We start from the raw sequence: 13125 nt of genomic DNA, 5'->3' as shown, positions 1-13125 counted from the left end.
AAAGTGGTGAAAGAGTAGTTTATTAGAAGAGATAGCACACTTCAAAGAAATAGAAGCGGACCTGAGCAGTAGAGAGTGGCTCAAGGGCCCAAGGTGACATTATTAGGAGAAAAAGTACACTCCACAGAGTTTGGAGCGGGCCGAGCAAAAGAAGAGGCTCAAAAGGCTCTGACTGGAGAGTTTTTATCCTTTTTTTTTCTCTCAAATGGGCTGTTCCTTTTCCCGGTGTGGGACCAACTGATTGACACCTGTGATTGACAAGAGGCTACACCTCATCTTTTTTAAACTGCACAGGTGTGAGTGGTTGGTTTGATCTAGTTGGGTACCTTGTATCCATTTGTTTACAATGGAAAGGGGAAGGTTTGGACAGAGAGGGGAGGTCTTCTGGGCGGTGATGTAAAGACCCGATGCCTATCTCTAACTGCCTGCCTTGTTTTCTCCTTGAGAGATGTGATCCCCATAAAATCTCTATGGGAAGTTGAGGGACAGAAGGTCTGTTTTTCTGTATCTGCTTCCTGCTGGGCAGGGGCATAGAGTTGTCCCTACCTATTGGGGGATTCATGGAACCTCACCCTATCAGATGAGAGGAAGGGATCTCAAGATCCGCCTAGAAGACCATGTTGGCTTCTTTGGTTGCAACTGGCAATGTTGGTGGGGTGTCCTCTGCATCCCCAAGGCCCCTGAATGAGGAAAAATAGATCTTAATAAATCTGTTTGCTCTAGAGAGCCTGTGGCCATTCAACCAGTCATTTAGGTGGCCTCAATTGTCCTGGAGCTGAGCCCAGAATGGGCTGGAAAGAACATTCAGCTTCAATGATTACAATCAACAAGTGCACTGGCCTGGGGGAATGTTAAAACCTATTTGGTTTCTGGGATGGCCAAGAGTTAGGTCCGGAATGGCTTGGGGGATGTTGGGAAATTACAGGCTTTTAAGTAGTTATCTGAGGCCGGGTGAGAAACATCCTGTGATTCAGGCTGGGAGCAATCTTTAGGATTCAGAAACTGATTAGAAGAGTAATCAAACCCCAGGGCTAAGCGGCTAAGAAACTAAGGAAAAGGAGACTTAAAATTTCTATAGTGAGGGAGGCTTAAAACTTTTGTAGTGTGCGAGCTCTCCCATATCAATATGAAATTCAAATTTTAGTATACATATTAAAGGTTTTATTGAAACAGCCACACCCATTTCTGGTGTTTAGAGGACATAAAGGGCAGCTGTGCCTGTACCCCTGGTTAAGAATCCCAGCAATGAACTAGATCCCTTTACTGGCTTCTGCAACTCCGCACTCCCCTGGGAAAACTCTCCAATGCCTCCCCCCCCCCCATTCTAAGCAGCAAATAGCAGGCGATTTATTTATGTAGCAAACAACTGTGTAGTGCTTAGGACCTGCCAAGCTCATCTAATTCTCATCACAACCCCGGGAGGTTGTATTGTATTATCACTACCATCCCCATTTTGCAGTGGAGGAACAGAGGCCAAGAGAGGCTGAGCCACCAGCCCAAGGTCACGTAGCTAACAAGTGGTGGAGACAGGTTCGAACGCAGGTAGACAGGCTCAGCGGGTTGCGTGACAAGCGGACTCCAATTAAAGACAGGTTTCCTACCGAGTCAAGCGCCGACCCTCACCCTGATCAGAACACCTGCTGGGCCCAAGCAAGGCCCCCACAGGCCGGGGGGCGCAACTCTCCCCGGCGGGAGGGGCGGGAGGGGCAGGGACGCGGAGGCCAAAGGGCGGGGGAGCAGGCGGGGGAGAAGGGAGGGTGGAGCGAAGGGATCCACTAGGCGGTGTGTCCATAAGGAGTGTCTCGGTTGCCCAGTGTCCCCCGCCTCCTGCTTCCCCGCAGCAAAAGGCGAAGTGCTGAGTCACGGTGAGGCGGCTGCCCGGCGCCCTCCACGCTGCCTCCTTGCGCTCGCGCCCTCTGCCCGCACCTGCACCGCCTGACAAGCTCCAGCTGCCGCCGCTGCTGCGTGAGTACCCAGGCGCCCGCGGGGTGCGCGGGTGGGTGCGGGACATCAGGGAACAGCACCCCACCATCTTCCCCAGCCCGCTTTAGATGCCTAGGGGAGTCTCAGAGGGAAATGACTAGAGATGCTTAGTAGTCCTCCGCAATTTGGTGAAAATGGTAGGCGGCTTTTCTTTCTGCAAAACACTGAGATTTGGAAGTCAATCATCGGTTCTTCACGTGCATAGAATTTAATTGTAGGAGTCTGGAAGGACCCAGAAATAGTCCATAGAGGGGTAAAATACATTCGAGTTGCGTGTATGTAGGTGATGACAGTCCCTGAGGGCTTTGAGGCTTGAGCTCATTTCTGTGCCCCACAGTCCAGCACCCAATAAGTATTGATTAGAGTGCTCCGAATAATAGCAATTGACCTTAGAGCGCTGACTACACTCTTCTGAGGTAGAGGGTCTCGTTTTATTGCCCCTGTTTTACAGCTGGAAAAACTGAGGCACCAAAGGCTTAGGCAATTGGCCCCAGGTCACACAACTGGTACATGGTGAAGCTGGATGCAAACCCAGGCTGTCTGGCTCCAAGGTCTATGCCTCTTGCTAAAGCATCTCTCTTAGTTTGAGTAGGAATCTTTGAAGGAATGGATTATATTTTGCTTGAAGAAGAGCTTTAGGGATTGGGGGTACTGTCTGCAAGCATTTGAAGTGGAAAAGGGACTGATTGTACTGATTATACTTGTTCTGTGATATTCCATTGAGTAGAACTTAGACCCACAGGAGGAAACAGTTTTGAATAATGAACCAGGAGTATAGCTCAGTCCTGAAATCTGGGATGCATTGTCAAAGGCACATCCTCCATGAGTTTTCTATGCTCTTGAAGACTTAATGAGAAAGCACAAAGATTTCTTGCCAGAAAAGTTGGCCCTGAACTTCAGGGATAGATGGGTCTTTGAATTTGATGACCCTCAAGGAAACCTTTCAATGCCAAATCTTCAGCATTCTGGAGAGTCACAGACCTCTCGGTTTTTCTCCGTGTTCTCTATGTCACCATACAAATCTCTCAGCCTCACTGGTAGCTCCTGCCTTATGGGGCAGCATGGGGTCAGGGGATGGGAGTGGGGCTGAAATTTCAAAAAGGTAAAGCAGATAAAGTGCTCATGAAGCGTGGTTAGTAAATGCCCCACAGGCGGATATTGCTAAACCTCATAGAAGATGGCTGTAGAGTCACATGAGATAACAATTGGAAATAATTGGTGGCTGGGAACCTTGTAAGTACTCACACTGTTCGCCATCATGATTGCTGTTTAAATCACCTAACCCGCATCTTGTACATAGTAAGCAATCAATAAATTGTAGCTGGTAGTATTTTGGGCAAGTCTGATCTTAATGTTCTTTATGTCGTAGTCCTTGGATGGGACTTAGGATTTAATGACTCTCTTTTTTGTTGTCCCTCCTTTTGCCTTCTGTCCTCTACAGATCAGCGTCAGAACACTTGAGACTTCAACATGGTGTCCTCCAAGAAGGTTACCCTCTCGGTGCTCAGCCGGGAGCAGTCGGAAGGGGTTGGAGCACGGGTACGCAGAAGCATTGGCAGACCCGAGGTATGCCGGTTGGGTGGCTGTTTGTGCTTTTTTGCAGAAGGGACTGGTGGGACACTGAGGGTAAACTTGGGAAGAGAGGGCCCAGACCATCATGAGCTGTTCTGTGGAGTGGCATGGAGGCCAAATCTAAATTTAGCATTTGGGGTCCCTCACAGACCAGTTGCAGCCCAAAGGGGATTTGTATAATGTGGATACCGAGGTCCTGGGCAGAAGGTGCAGCTGACCTTCGTAAAGCATCTCTGCGCCCTCTGCATACCCACATCCCATTCTGGGTGGATTTGTCAGCCTCAGCATGCATATCACCAAACATACCCATCTTATGCCCACAAGTCAAAGCACCAGGGAGTAACTCTGGATCCCAATTCCAAATTCCCAGGAGAGAGAATCTGATTGGCTTGGCTTGGGTCAGATCTCTACCCTTGGCCAGTCAGCCATTGCGAGGGATTTGGGTTCATGGAGAGACCGCCGGGACCCAAATCTGTGGACCTCGTGTGGTGGGGGAAAAGCAGGGGCTCTCAGAGAAAGCAGATGTCTTTCAGCATTAGAGAGATCTTTCATTTGAAAATTATGGGAGACATAAGACTTGTGGAAAAGACAATCTTATATGCACAGAAAGGTATTAAATGATGGTTAGAGCCCAGAGAATACTGTGCCCAGCACCATACCAGATTCCAAAAGATACACTTTTTTATTGAGGTATAATTGACATATTAGTTTCAGGTGTACAACGTAATGATTCATTTGATATTTGTGTATATTGTGAAATGATCACCACAATAAGTCTAATTAACATCTGTCACCATACATGGTTACAGATTTTTTCTTTCTTTCTTGGAATGAGAACTTTAAGATCTCTCTTAGCAGCTTTCAAATATGCAATACAGTATTATTAACTATAGTGACCGTACTGTACATTATATCACATGACTTACTTATTTTATATCTGGAGATTTGTACCTCTTGACTCCCTTCACCCATTTCACTCACCCCCATCTATGCCTCTGGCAACCTACAACCTGTTCTCTATATCTATGAGCTTGTTTTTGGTTTGTTTGTTTGTTTTTATTTTTGCTTTTTAAAATTATTCCACATGTAAGTGAGATCATACAGTATTTGTTTTTCTTTGTCTGGCCTATTTCACTTAGCATAATGCCCTCAAGTTCTATCCATGTTGTCACAAATGGAGAAATCTCTTTCTTTTTATGGCTGAATAGTATTCTATTGTATATACATACCACACCTTCTTTATCCATTCATTAATGGACAGACACTTAAGTTGTTTTCATGTCTTGGCTATTGTAAATAATTCTGCAATGAACATGGGGGTGCAGATATCTTTTTGAGTTAGGATTTTTGTTTGGATAAATACCAAGAAGTAGGATTGCTGGGTCATAAGGTAGTTCTATTTTTAATTTTTTGAGGAACCTCCATACTGTTTTCCATGGTGACTGCACCAATTTACATTCCCCTTTCTCCACATCCTTGCCAACACTTGTTATCGCTTGTCTTTTTGGTAATAGCCATTCTAACAGGTGTAAGGTAATATCTCATTGTGGTTTTTATTTGCATTTTCCTAATGATTAATGAAATGCAAATAAATGAAGAAGTATATTAGAGAAATGGATTCATTTTGAAATGTGAAGTTGGTTTGTCCCTCTTCTTAAAATTTGCTCTGATATTCTCATACTCTTTCCACCATTAGTTTCCTCTTTAACTATGAATGTCCTTTGAGGTCCATAAAACATTGTTTTCAAAAGATAGATACAAACAAGATTCTTCTATGGGCTAAATGCACAATGGATGTTGGGAGATGCAGATAGATGTGGTGTCATATTCTACTGGGACCACATCACCAACAGAACAGTTGTAAAGAATTTGGACACCCATCAGTAAACCCATTATTATATGTTGAGGGTAGCTAACACTTTAATTACTCCATCTATCAGGAACACGTCTGCTGAGGGTTTCTTTCTTTTTTGTTTTTGTTTTGTAAACCCCTTTGGTGGTCTGGTGAAACCTATCAATTCCTCCTCAAAATAATGCATAAAGTAAAATGTATAGGATTACAAAGGAAAACTTGTATATTGAAATATGGTTAGCAAAATATTATAAAACAAATTCATAATGTAATAATTTTACATTAAATAACAAGACTTGGCAGCAGTTCTTTTTTTTTTGGGGTTTTTGATGCTGCTGCAGTGCATGCACTTATTATTTATTTATTTATTTATTTTATTTTTAATTAAATTTATTGAGGTGACAATTGTTAGTAAAATTACATAGATTTCAGGTGTACAATTCTGTATTACATCATCTATAAATCCCATTGTGTGTTCATCACCCAGAGTCAGTTCTCCTTCCATCACCATATATTCGATCCCCCTTACCCTCATCTCCCACCCCCCACCCCCCACCCCCCACCCCCCTTGGCAGCAGTTCTAACTACCTAATTTCAAAGCTTTGAGGGTCATAAGCAATAGTTCAATATACCTGCAACAACTGTAACATGATGTGAAAATAGCTTTGATTTCTATTAGTGACAAAGTCACAGGTACTGGTAATTTACTGTGGCTTTGTAATTACATCTCATAATTGTAGGAAAGGTTACATTTCAGTCTGGAGATGGATGATGGTGACTGTTGCATACCAATGTGAATGCACTTAATGCCACTGAACTGTAGACCATGTCTCCCCGGAAATAAGATCGGGTCTTATAGTAATTTTTGCTCCAAATGACACATTAGGGCTTATGTTCAGGGGATGTCTTCTGAAAAGTCATGGTAGGGCTTATTTTCCGGTTAGGTCTTATTTTGGGGGAAACACAGTACTTAAAAATGGTTAAAATGGTAACATTTATGTTATGTATATTTTACTACAAGAAAAATCCAGAAGAAAAAAGATCAGTTAGAGGTTAGTGAAAATAAAGATGTAATTTTTCCCCAGCCAAGTTTATAGCCACTCTGAATTCCATCCATGGTGCTTAGTGAAGAGTCTCTGGCTGAAAACCTGTGCTTTAAAGATTCCGTGTAATTGTGTATTTTACATCATGGTGATTACACAGAATAAACAGTGTTGTGTCCTCATTTTTTAATTGAACATGGTAGCATAAGCACTTCCCATGTTATTATAAATTGTCCATAAACATCAGTAGCTATGACATACTCCAGTGTATGGGCATACCATTAGTCTCTTACTCATGGCCCTACTTTTGGCCATTTAGACTGTTACCATTTTGTTTAGCACTCTACACACTACCGACTTGCCAGAAAGTTAGACTCCTAACCGTCCAATCAGCAGGGAAGGAAAGCAGCTATCTTACTTCAAGGCAGTTACTTTTCAAACATTTTGCACTGAGGATTTGTCACTGAAGAAACATCTCATAAACTTGGCAGCCCAAGCTATTTTCACGTAGAATTTACAACAGGGTTTCACATTAGTGGCCCTAAGTGTCTTGTTCCCTGTGATTGTAAATGTGGAGGTACGGAATTTACAATGCTCTCACTGAGCCTTTCAGTGATGAATGGTCAAGAAGAGATGGAGTGGAGCTGGCTCACACCTTTCATTACAATTATATGTGGGCCAGGCCAGCCAGGCTGGAATTTGAATGATTGCATAGAATGATGTTAGCGGATTATTCGTCTGTGCTCCCAGCGCGTGGGAAACCTGCTACTCATCTGCATTTGCCTCTGTGCCCCATGCCCCCTTCCACCCGACACTCCTTGGTGGAATGTGATTCTCCTGGGGCCGCTCATATTTATTTTTATTATGAAGAATTTCAAACAGAAAAGTAGAGAAAATAGTATACCGGATCTCCATGTACCTAATGTCTATGATGATCAACTTATGGGCAATTTTATTCCATCTCTCACCCCATCGATTTCTTCCTGCGGAGTATTTTGAAGTGAATCATTTCATTTATAAATATGGCAGTTTGTGTCTCTAAAAGATCAGAACTTTTAAAAATATAACTACAATCCCATTATCACACGTGAAAATTATGAGTGCCTTAATAGCATCAAGTAACCTTGGTTCTGGTTGGTAGAGCCTCTGTAGGTGGCACTCTCCATTATCAGGGTCTGTAGGTAGTGAGTCAGGGTAGAGGAGTGTGGAAGTCACAGACGAAGTCCATTCCGGTTGTATCTACTTCTCAGTCTGGACCATGTGCTGGCAGTTTCCTGTTGCCTTCTCCTCATTACTGTCGGGCTCCAGTCTAGAGGCTGAGTAGGCCCAGGAGGTAGGCTGACCCTTTGGAGCTGCCTTTGAAGGGCCTCTCCCTTCTGCTGCTGCCATATTGTCTTGATGTAGGCTGGCCTTTTGTGGGCTATTGGGGGGGGCTCATGTATGGATTTGTGTTTCTCTTTTGAAAAGCCCAAAGTAGGCAGCCCAGGGTAGTCCTGGATGCCCCACAATTACCAGAGACCCACATTCACTCTAATTTCTTCACTCTTAGTACATTCATAGTGTGTCACCTTATGGCCCAAGATAGCTGTTGGGGTAATAGCCACCATTTGCTTGCTCTCGGACACAGAAGGCAGGAAGGGGGAAAGGCAAAAGGGTACCTGCCAGCTGTCCATCCTCTTTTTATGGGGTATTTCCCTAAAAATCCCACCCAACAACTTCTACATACCTCTTGTTAGCCAGATTCAGTCATATGACCACATCTAGTTGCCAGGGAGCTAGACACCTAAACCAGTACCACTTAGGATGTTTGTGGAATATCTTCTATGTACACAGAATTATTCTAGGTTCAGCGGAGCATCATAAAAAAGCATAGTTTTGGCCCTATACCCAAGGAACTGACATTCCTGGTAGCTACTTGTGGTGCTTCCTGACTTATATAAAATGCCAGGCTGCTGGAGCTTTATTATGGTAGTGCCATGGGCTTGGGGGGAGGTGGTTATAAGTGTTGACTTGCCTTCTCGAGACCAAAAGAAATAGCTTGGAAGCTGCCGCCTGAATTTGGCAGCTAAAAGATTTGTAGCTGTTTGAAGGAAAGGTAATTCTGATATGGTTCAAAATTTTTGAAAGATCATCAGTTTAATATGTAAAGAGAGAAAGATGTGAATGAGTTGGGGGCCAAGTCAAACATTTCAGGAAATTCGAATGCTCATATAAATCAGATCTTATCTACAGATAACATGTTTCTTTAACAATGTTGTTGACTATTTGCCAAATGTTTAGAGAATTTTAGGAACTTTGATAAGGGCTAATACCTAGCCTGCAAATAACACTTTAGTACAATAGTCTAATGCAAGATACTCTTGCTTGATGGAGGAAGAATGCCTCTTACACTTAATCCTCCATCCCTTGACCAGTTGAACAGTTCATCTTTCTGATTCTTTCCTCAACCAGCCCCTGGCTTCTGCAGTCTTTTCCTTGTGCTGGCTTCCTTCCTGTGTGTGTGTCCATATGTCATGGATTGGTGACCAGAAGGATTAAATGTGCCATCAATATATGACAAATAGTACTTTTCAAGCAACTGCTGTTCTGTGGGTGATGGATGGTGATGAGGGTAGGATTAGAAAGAGTGGACCCTCTTCACTATTTATTTAACAGCACGATGTATTTGCTTATATGAAACTCTTTGATACCAAGAGGCAATAAATAAATATCTCATCTCTACCCATATTTTAATTCCATAGACCTACAACAATATAGAACTAAAAAACCATCTTAATGCTCTAAACCCTTTTTTTTGCCCCTGGGGAAGTTGTGCTCAGAGATTTATTGGACCAGCATGATGTAACAGCTACCACCCATCTATGTAGAACCTACAGTGCTTCGCGCACTGGACCAGATACTCTACTTTTCATTGTTTCCAATCCTTCAAGGTATATATTATCCTTGAGAAGAAAAATATATATTATAAGGTAGGAGAATTTTCAACCCTTTCTCTTCCAACCCCACTCCCATTCCTAAACTTTCATTGAGCTGAGATGGAGCTATGAGTGACAGGATAAAATTGAAAGGATCCAAAATCGGATTTTCACTGGAAAGAGCAGAGTTATTGGTGGAAGAGAAAAGGGTAAATTCAGAAGGTGAGGGGGGAAGAGGAGAAAAGGGGAAGAGCTGTCTCCAGGTGTTTCGAGGAGATTTGAAGAGTTAGAGTGAGAGAAGATGGAAATATTGGAGGCAGATATATGTTGGAGAGGAGTAAGGGGGATTTTAAATATTATCTTTAAGTTGAAGCCCCCTTTGGCAATTTTGAGAGTGTTCAATAAGTTGTTTTTCAATTTTTAATACTGGACTGGATGAAACACTGGGCTGAGATGGGTTACAAAGTGGTCCAGCTTTATATGTGTCACAGTTCACATTTTAAAGTGAAGAGACTGAGACTTGGTTAGGTGAAAAAACTTGCAGAAGATTGTTGAATGTGTGTGTGTGTGTGTGTGTGTGTGTGTGTGTGTGTGTGCACGCGTGTGTGTGCAGTATACATGTATATATGTGCATGTGTGTTTGTTTCCATAGAAAGTGAAATAGAGTTAAAACCAGAGGCAGACAAAAAGAGGGTTTGATACTTTCATTTCTAGCAATATGACAGAGTAGATACCATGAAATAAATAAACAAATAACTTTAAAAATTAATTAGCTGAGCTCACAAGAAGTTAGATAAATTTATACAGTCCAAAATCAATGAGAAAGAAAGAAGAAATTGAAAATCTGAATAGTTTTGTAGCCGTTAAGGTAATTGAATCAGTATTTTAAAAGTTCATCACAAAGACAACAGGTCCAGATGACTTTACAGACTAATTTTACTGAACATTTAGGGTACAGATAATTGCAGTAATGCACAGACTCTCCAGAAGGCGAAGGTCCAAGGAGTCCTTAAACCACTCTATGAAGCAGTGTCACCTTGCTACAAGACCCGACAAGACAAGGACAGCAAGTAAAAGGATAATTACATCGCATTTATAAATATTTTTGCAAGAATCCTAAGCGAAATTTAACTAACCCAGTACAGCATTGCATAAAAAACATATACCATGTCCAAATTTGGATAATCTGAAGAAGGTAAATTTAGTTGGATCTATTGGTACAATTTACCAACATTAAGAGATTAAAGCAGGAAAAATAAACATAAGTATCTCAATCAGTACAAAAAAAGCATTCAATAAAATTCAACATCTATTTATTCTTTAAAAAATTTAATAAACTAGAAAGAGAAGGGAAATTCCTTACCTTTATGAAAGGAATCTACAGAAAGCCAGCATTAAACCACCTGGTTACCAGTAAAACTTTAAAAAGCAATCTCTGTAAAATCAGGGACAAGACAAGGACGTCTATTACCATCATTTCAACTCAGCATTGTTGTAGAGGTGCTAGCTTGCAAAAAGACAAGGAGAAGGAAAGTATAAATATTTAAAATGAAGGGGGAAAAACTGAGTTATTTGCTTATGGGTGTTAATTGAAATATTACTCCCAAATATTCACTCCCTACAGTAGGATTATATATCCCCACCCACTTTTAGCTGCATTACCCCTGAGTCCCATAGGAAGCGTTTAAGTGCCCTCCTCTCTGACTTTGGTTTTGGTCAGGTCACATGCTTTCACCAATGGGATGTGTTAATATGATTGTGCCCGATTGGTTTGGTTCACTTTTGCTCCTGACCTTGGCTATGAGAAAAGCATTTCTTACATAGTGGCCACTGTTTCAGTTGGAACCCAGAGTGAGAAGACATGTAGAGGCCAGCCAATCCCAGCAAGAGCCAGAAAAACTGCAGCCTGCCACAGCTTTAATCTAATGCAAGCAAAAAATTGTTTGTGAGATATTGGGCAAAAGCTTATTGATAAATATACTGGTGCTATGAATGTCTGCAAAGGAAACCCCAAAAAAGCTATGAGTAAATTGCTAAAATTAGTAAGAGTTTAGAAATGTTCATAACTGCCTGTCTATTCACATTTCTAATCCCCAGCCACAAACTGTTCAAAATCATAATTTTAAAAGACTATTTATAATACCATTAAAAAGTATGTTAGCTAGAAAAAATTAAGTATATGCAATATCTTTATGGAGAAAATGACAAATCCTATTGAAAGACATTTTAAAAGACCTAAATAAATGGAGGTAACCATATTTATGTATAGGAAAACTCAATATTATATACATGTCAATTCTTCCCAAATTGGTCCATAGATTCAAAGCAATTTCAATCTGTTTCTATGTCTCATTTGAACTTGAGATTTATCTTATCTGCCTTCTAGCTTTTGCACAATATACTGGATACTAAATATTCAAATTCTATATACAGATAACATGTTGATATCTCAAACTCAGTGTGAACTAAAAGTCACCATGGCTATTTCAAGGCTGCTTCTGTTATATTCCTTGTGTTTCTGGATGGCCCTGCCATCCTCCCAGGCACCATAGCTGGAAGTTTGGGAGTCATCTAATGCTCTTCCTTTTTCCCATTCTTCATCACCACAGCCATTGCATTAGTCTTTGTCCTTGCCTGGACTATTGAAATGACCTTCCAAACACTCTTTGTCTCCTTTCTCTTCCTTTTCCAAACTATCTTCCAAACGTTTGCTGGAGTGATCTCTCTAAATCTGATCATCTCAACCTTTGATTAAAACCTGTCACCTTCAGGATAAAATCCAAACTCCTTTGAGATCTGTCCTCTCTCCTTGGCCCATCTCTCATCATAATTCCATGTGCAACTTTTGCCCCAATGGAGTACTTTCCTTGCAGTTTTTTTCAAACTTGCCAATCTGTTTCTGTGCTCTTTTTCTTGGAATTTTCTTCCTCTTTCCCTTCTACTTGATTAACTTCTACATGTACTTCAAGCCTCATCTTAAGTGACACCTCCCCTGTAGAACCTTCCCTGATCCCACCCCACTCTCATATGTAAGTGTCTCCTTCAGAGCATTTATCATCACTGTGCAGTCATTGACTTCCTAGTCTGTTCCCCCATGAGGTGGTGAATGTGTTTAGGATATAGACTGTATCTAGTTTGTGCTTGGCAATTTAAATCTTAGACGATCATGAAATGTTTGTTCACTCTTTACGCTTCTCATAAAATGTCAACTCTAACTTAACTAGTGAGTGAGTGAGTGTGTGTGTGTGTGTGTGTGTGTGTGTGTGTAAGGAGTTCTTTCCTCAAAGCAATTTTCATCGCTAAAAGTTGCTCACTGGCTACGTAATTTTCAGTGAGTCTTTCTAGATCTGCTCATGAATGTAGCCCCTAGTAATATGGCTGAAAAGGCATATCTAATCTGCTGAACTTTATTTTTATTTCAGTTAAAAAATCTGGATCCATTTTTACTGTTCGATGAATTTAAAGGTGGTAGACCAGGCGGATTTCCTGATCACCCACATCGAGGTTTTGAAACAGTAAGTAATATCATTTGACTGCAAAAGTGTATATTTTAAAACTTGCCTCTGTTCTTAAATTTAGTAATCATTTCTTATAGAAAATTCAATTTTAGGAGCAATGAATAATAGGCAAAAATTAATTTATTAGTTCCTGGCTGTAGACCTGTTACTAGAGAATTGTACTATCTATTTTACATGAAGTATACTGAAATTGAAATATTTACTGTTTTTAATATTCTTTGAATTTGTGCCACTGGAGACAT

The 13125-nt window shown here is 41.3% G+C and overlaps 1 protein-coding gene and 1 long non-coding RNA gene across 4 annotated transcripts in view; one reads left to right on the top strand and one right to left on the bottom strand.

The window, feature by feature from the left end:
• The first annotated feature begins 1746 nt into the window (after window positions 1–1746).
• Window positions 1747–13125, top strand: part of PIR (pirin) — a 108896-nt gene continuing 97517 nt past the window's right edge. For 2 of the 3 annotated variants that reach the window (XR_002138553.2, XM_019746288.2), the window contains exons 1-3: window positions 1747–1965; window positions 3425–3549; window positions 12788–12880. Coding sequence is in view for 2 of the 3 variants with exons in the window: in XM_019746288.2 (XP_019601847.1) it covers window positions 3454–3549; window positions 12788–12880 (189 nt within the window). In the remaining variant the exon portion in view is untranslated. The remainder of the gene's footprint in view (window positions 1966–3424; window positions 3550–12787; window positions 12881–13125) is intronic. The other variant, XM_019746287.2, reaches the window with a different exon arrangement.
• On the bottom strand, window positions 10284–10867 carry LOC141569619 (uncharacterized). Its single transcript, XR_012493312.1, has 2 exons — window positions 10729–10867; window positions 10284–10405 (listed from the first exon to the last, which is right to left on the bottom strand). It is a non-coding gene; the product is annotated as an uncharacterized LOC141569619 (long non-coding RNA).

This window comes from Rhinolophus sinicus, chromosome X (assembly GCF_036562045.2).
Source record: "Rhinolophus sinicus isolate RSC01 chromosome X, ASM3656204v1, whole genome shotgun sequence".
Classification (NCBI taxonomy): Eukaryota; Metazoa; Chordata; class Mammalia; order Chiroptera; family Rhinolophidae; genus Rhinolophus; species Rhinolophus sinicus.
Note: the sequence above shows the minus strand (reverse complement) of the source record. Positions and strands in the feature narration are given on the sequence as shown.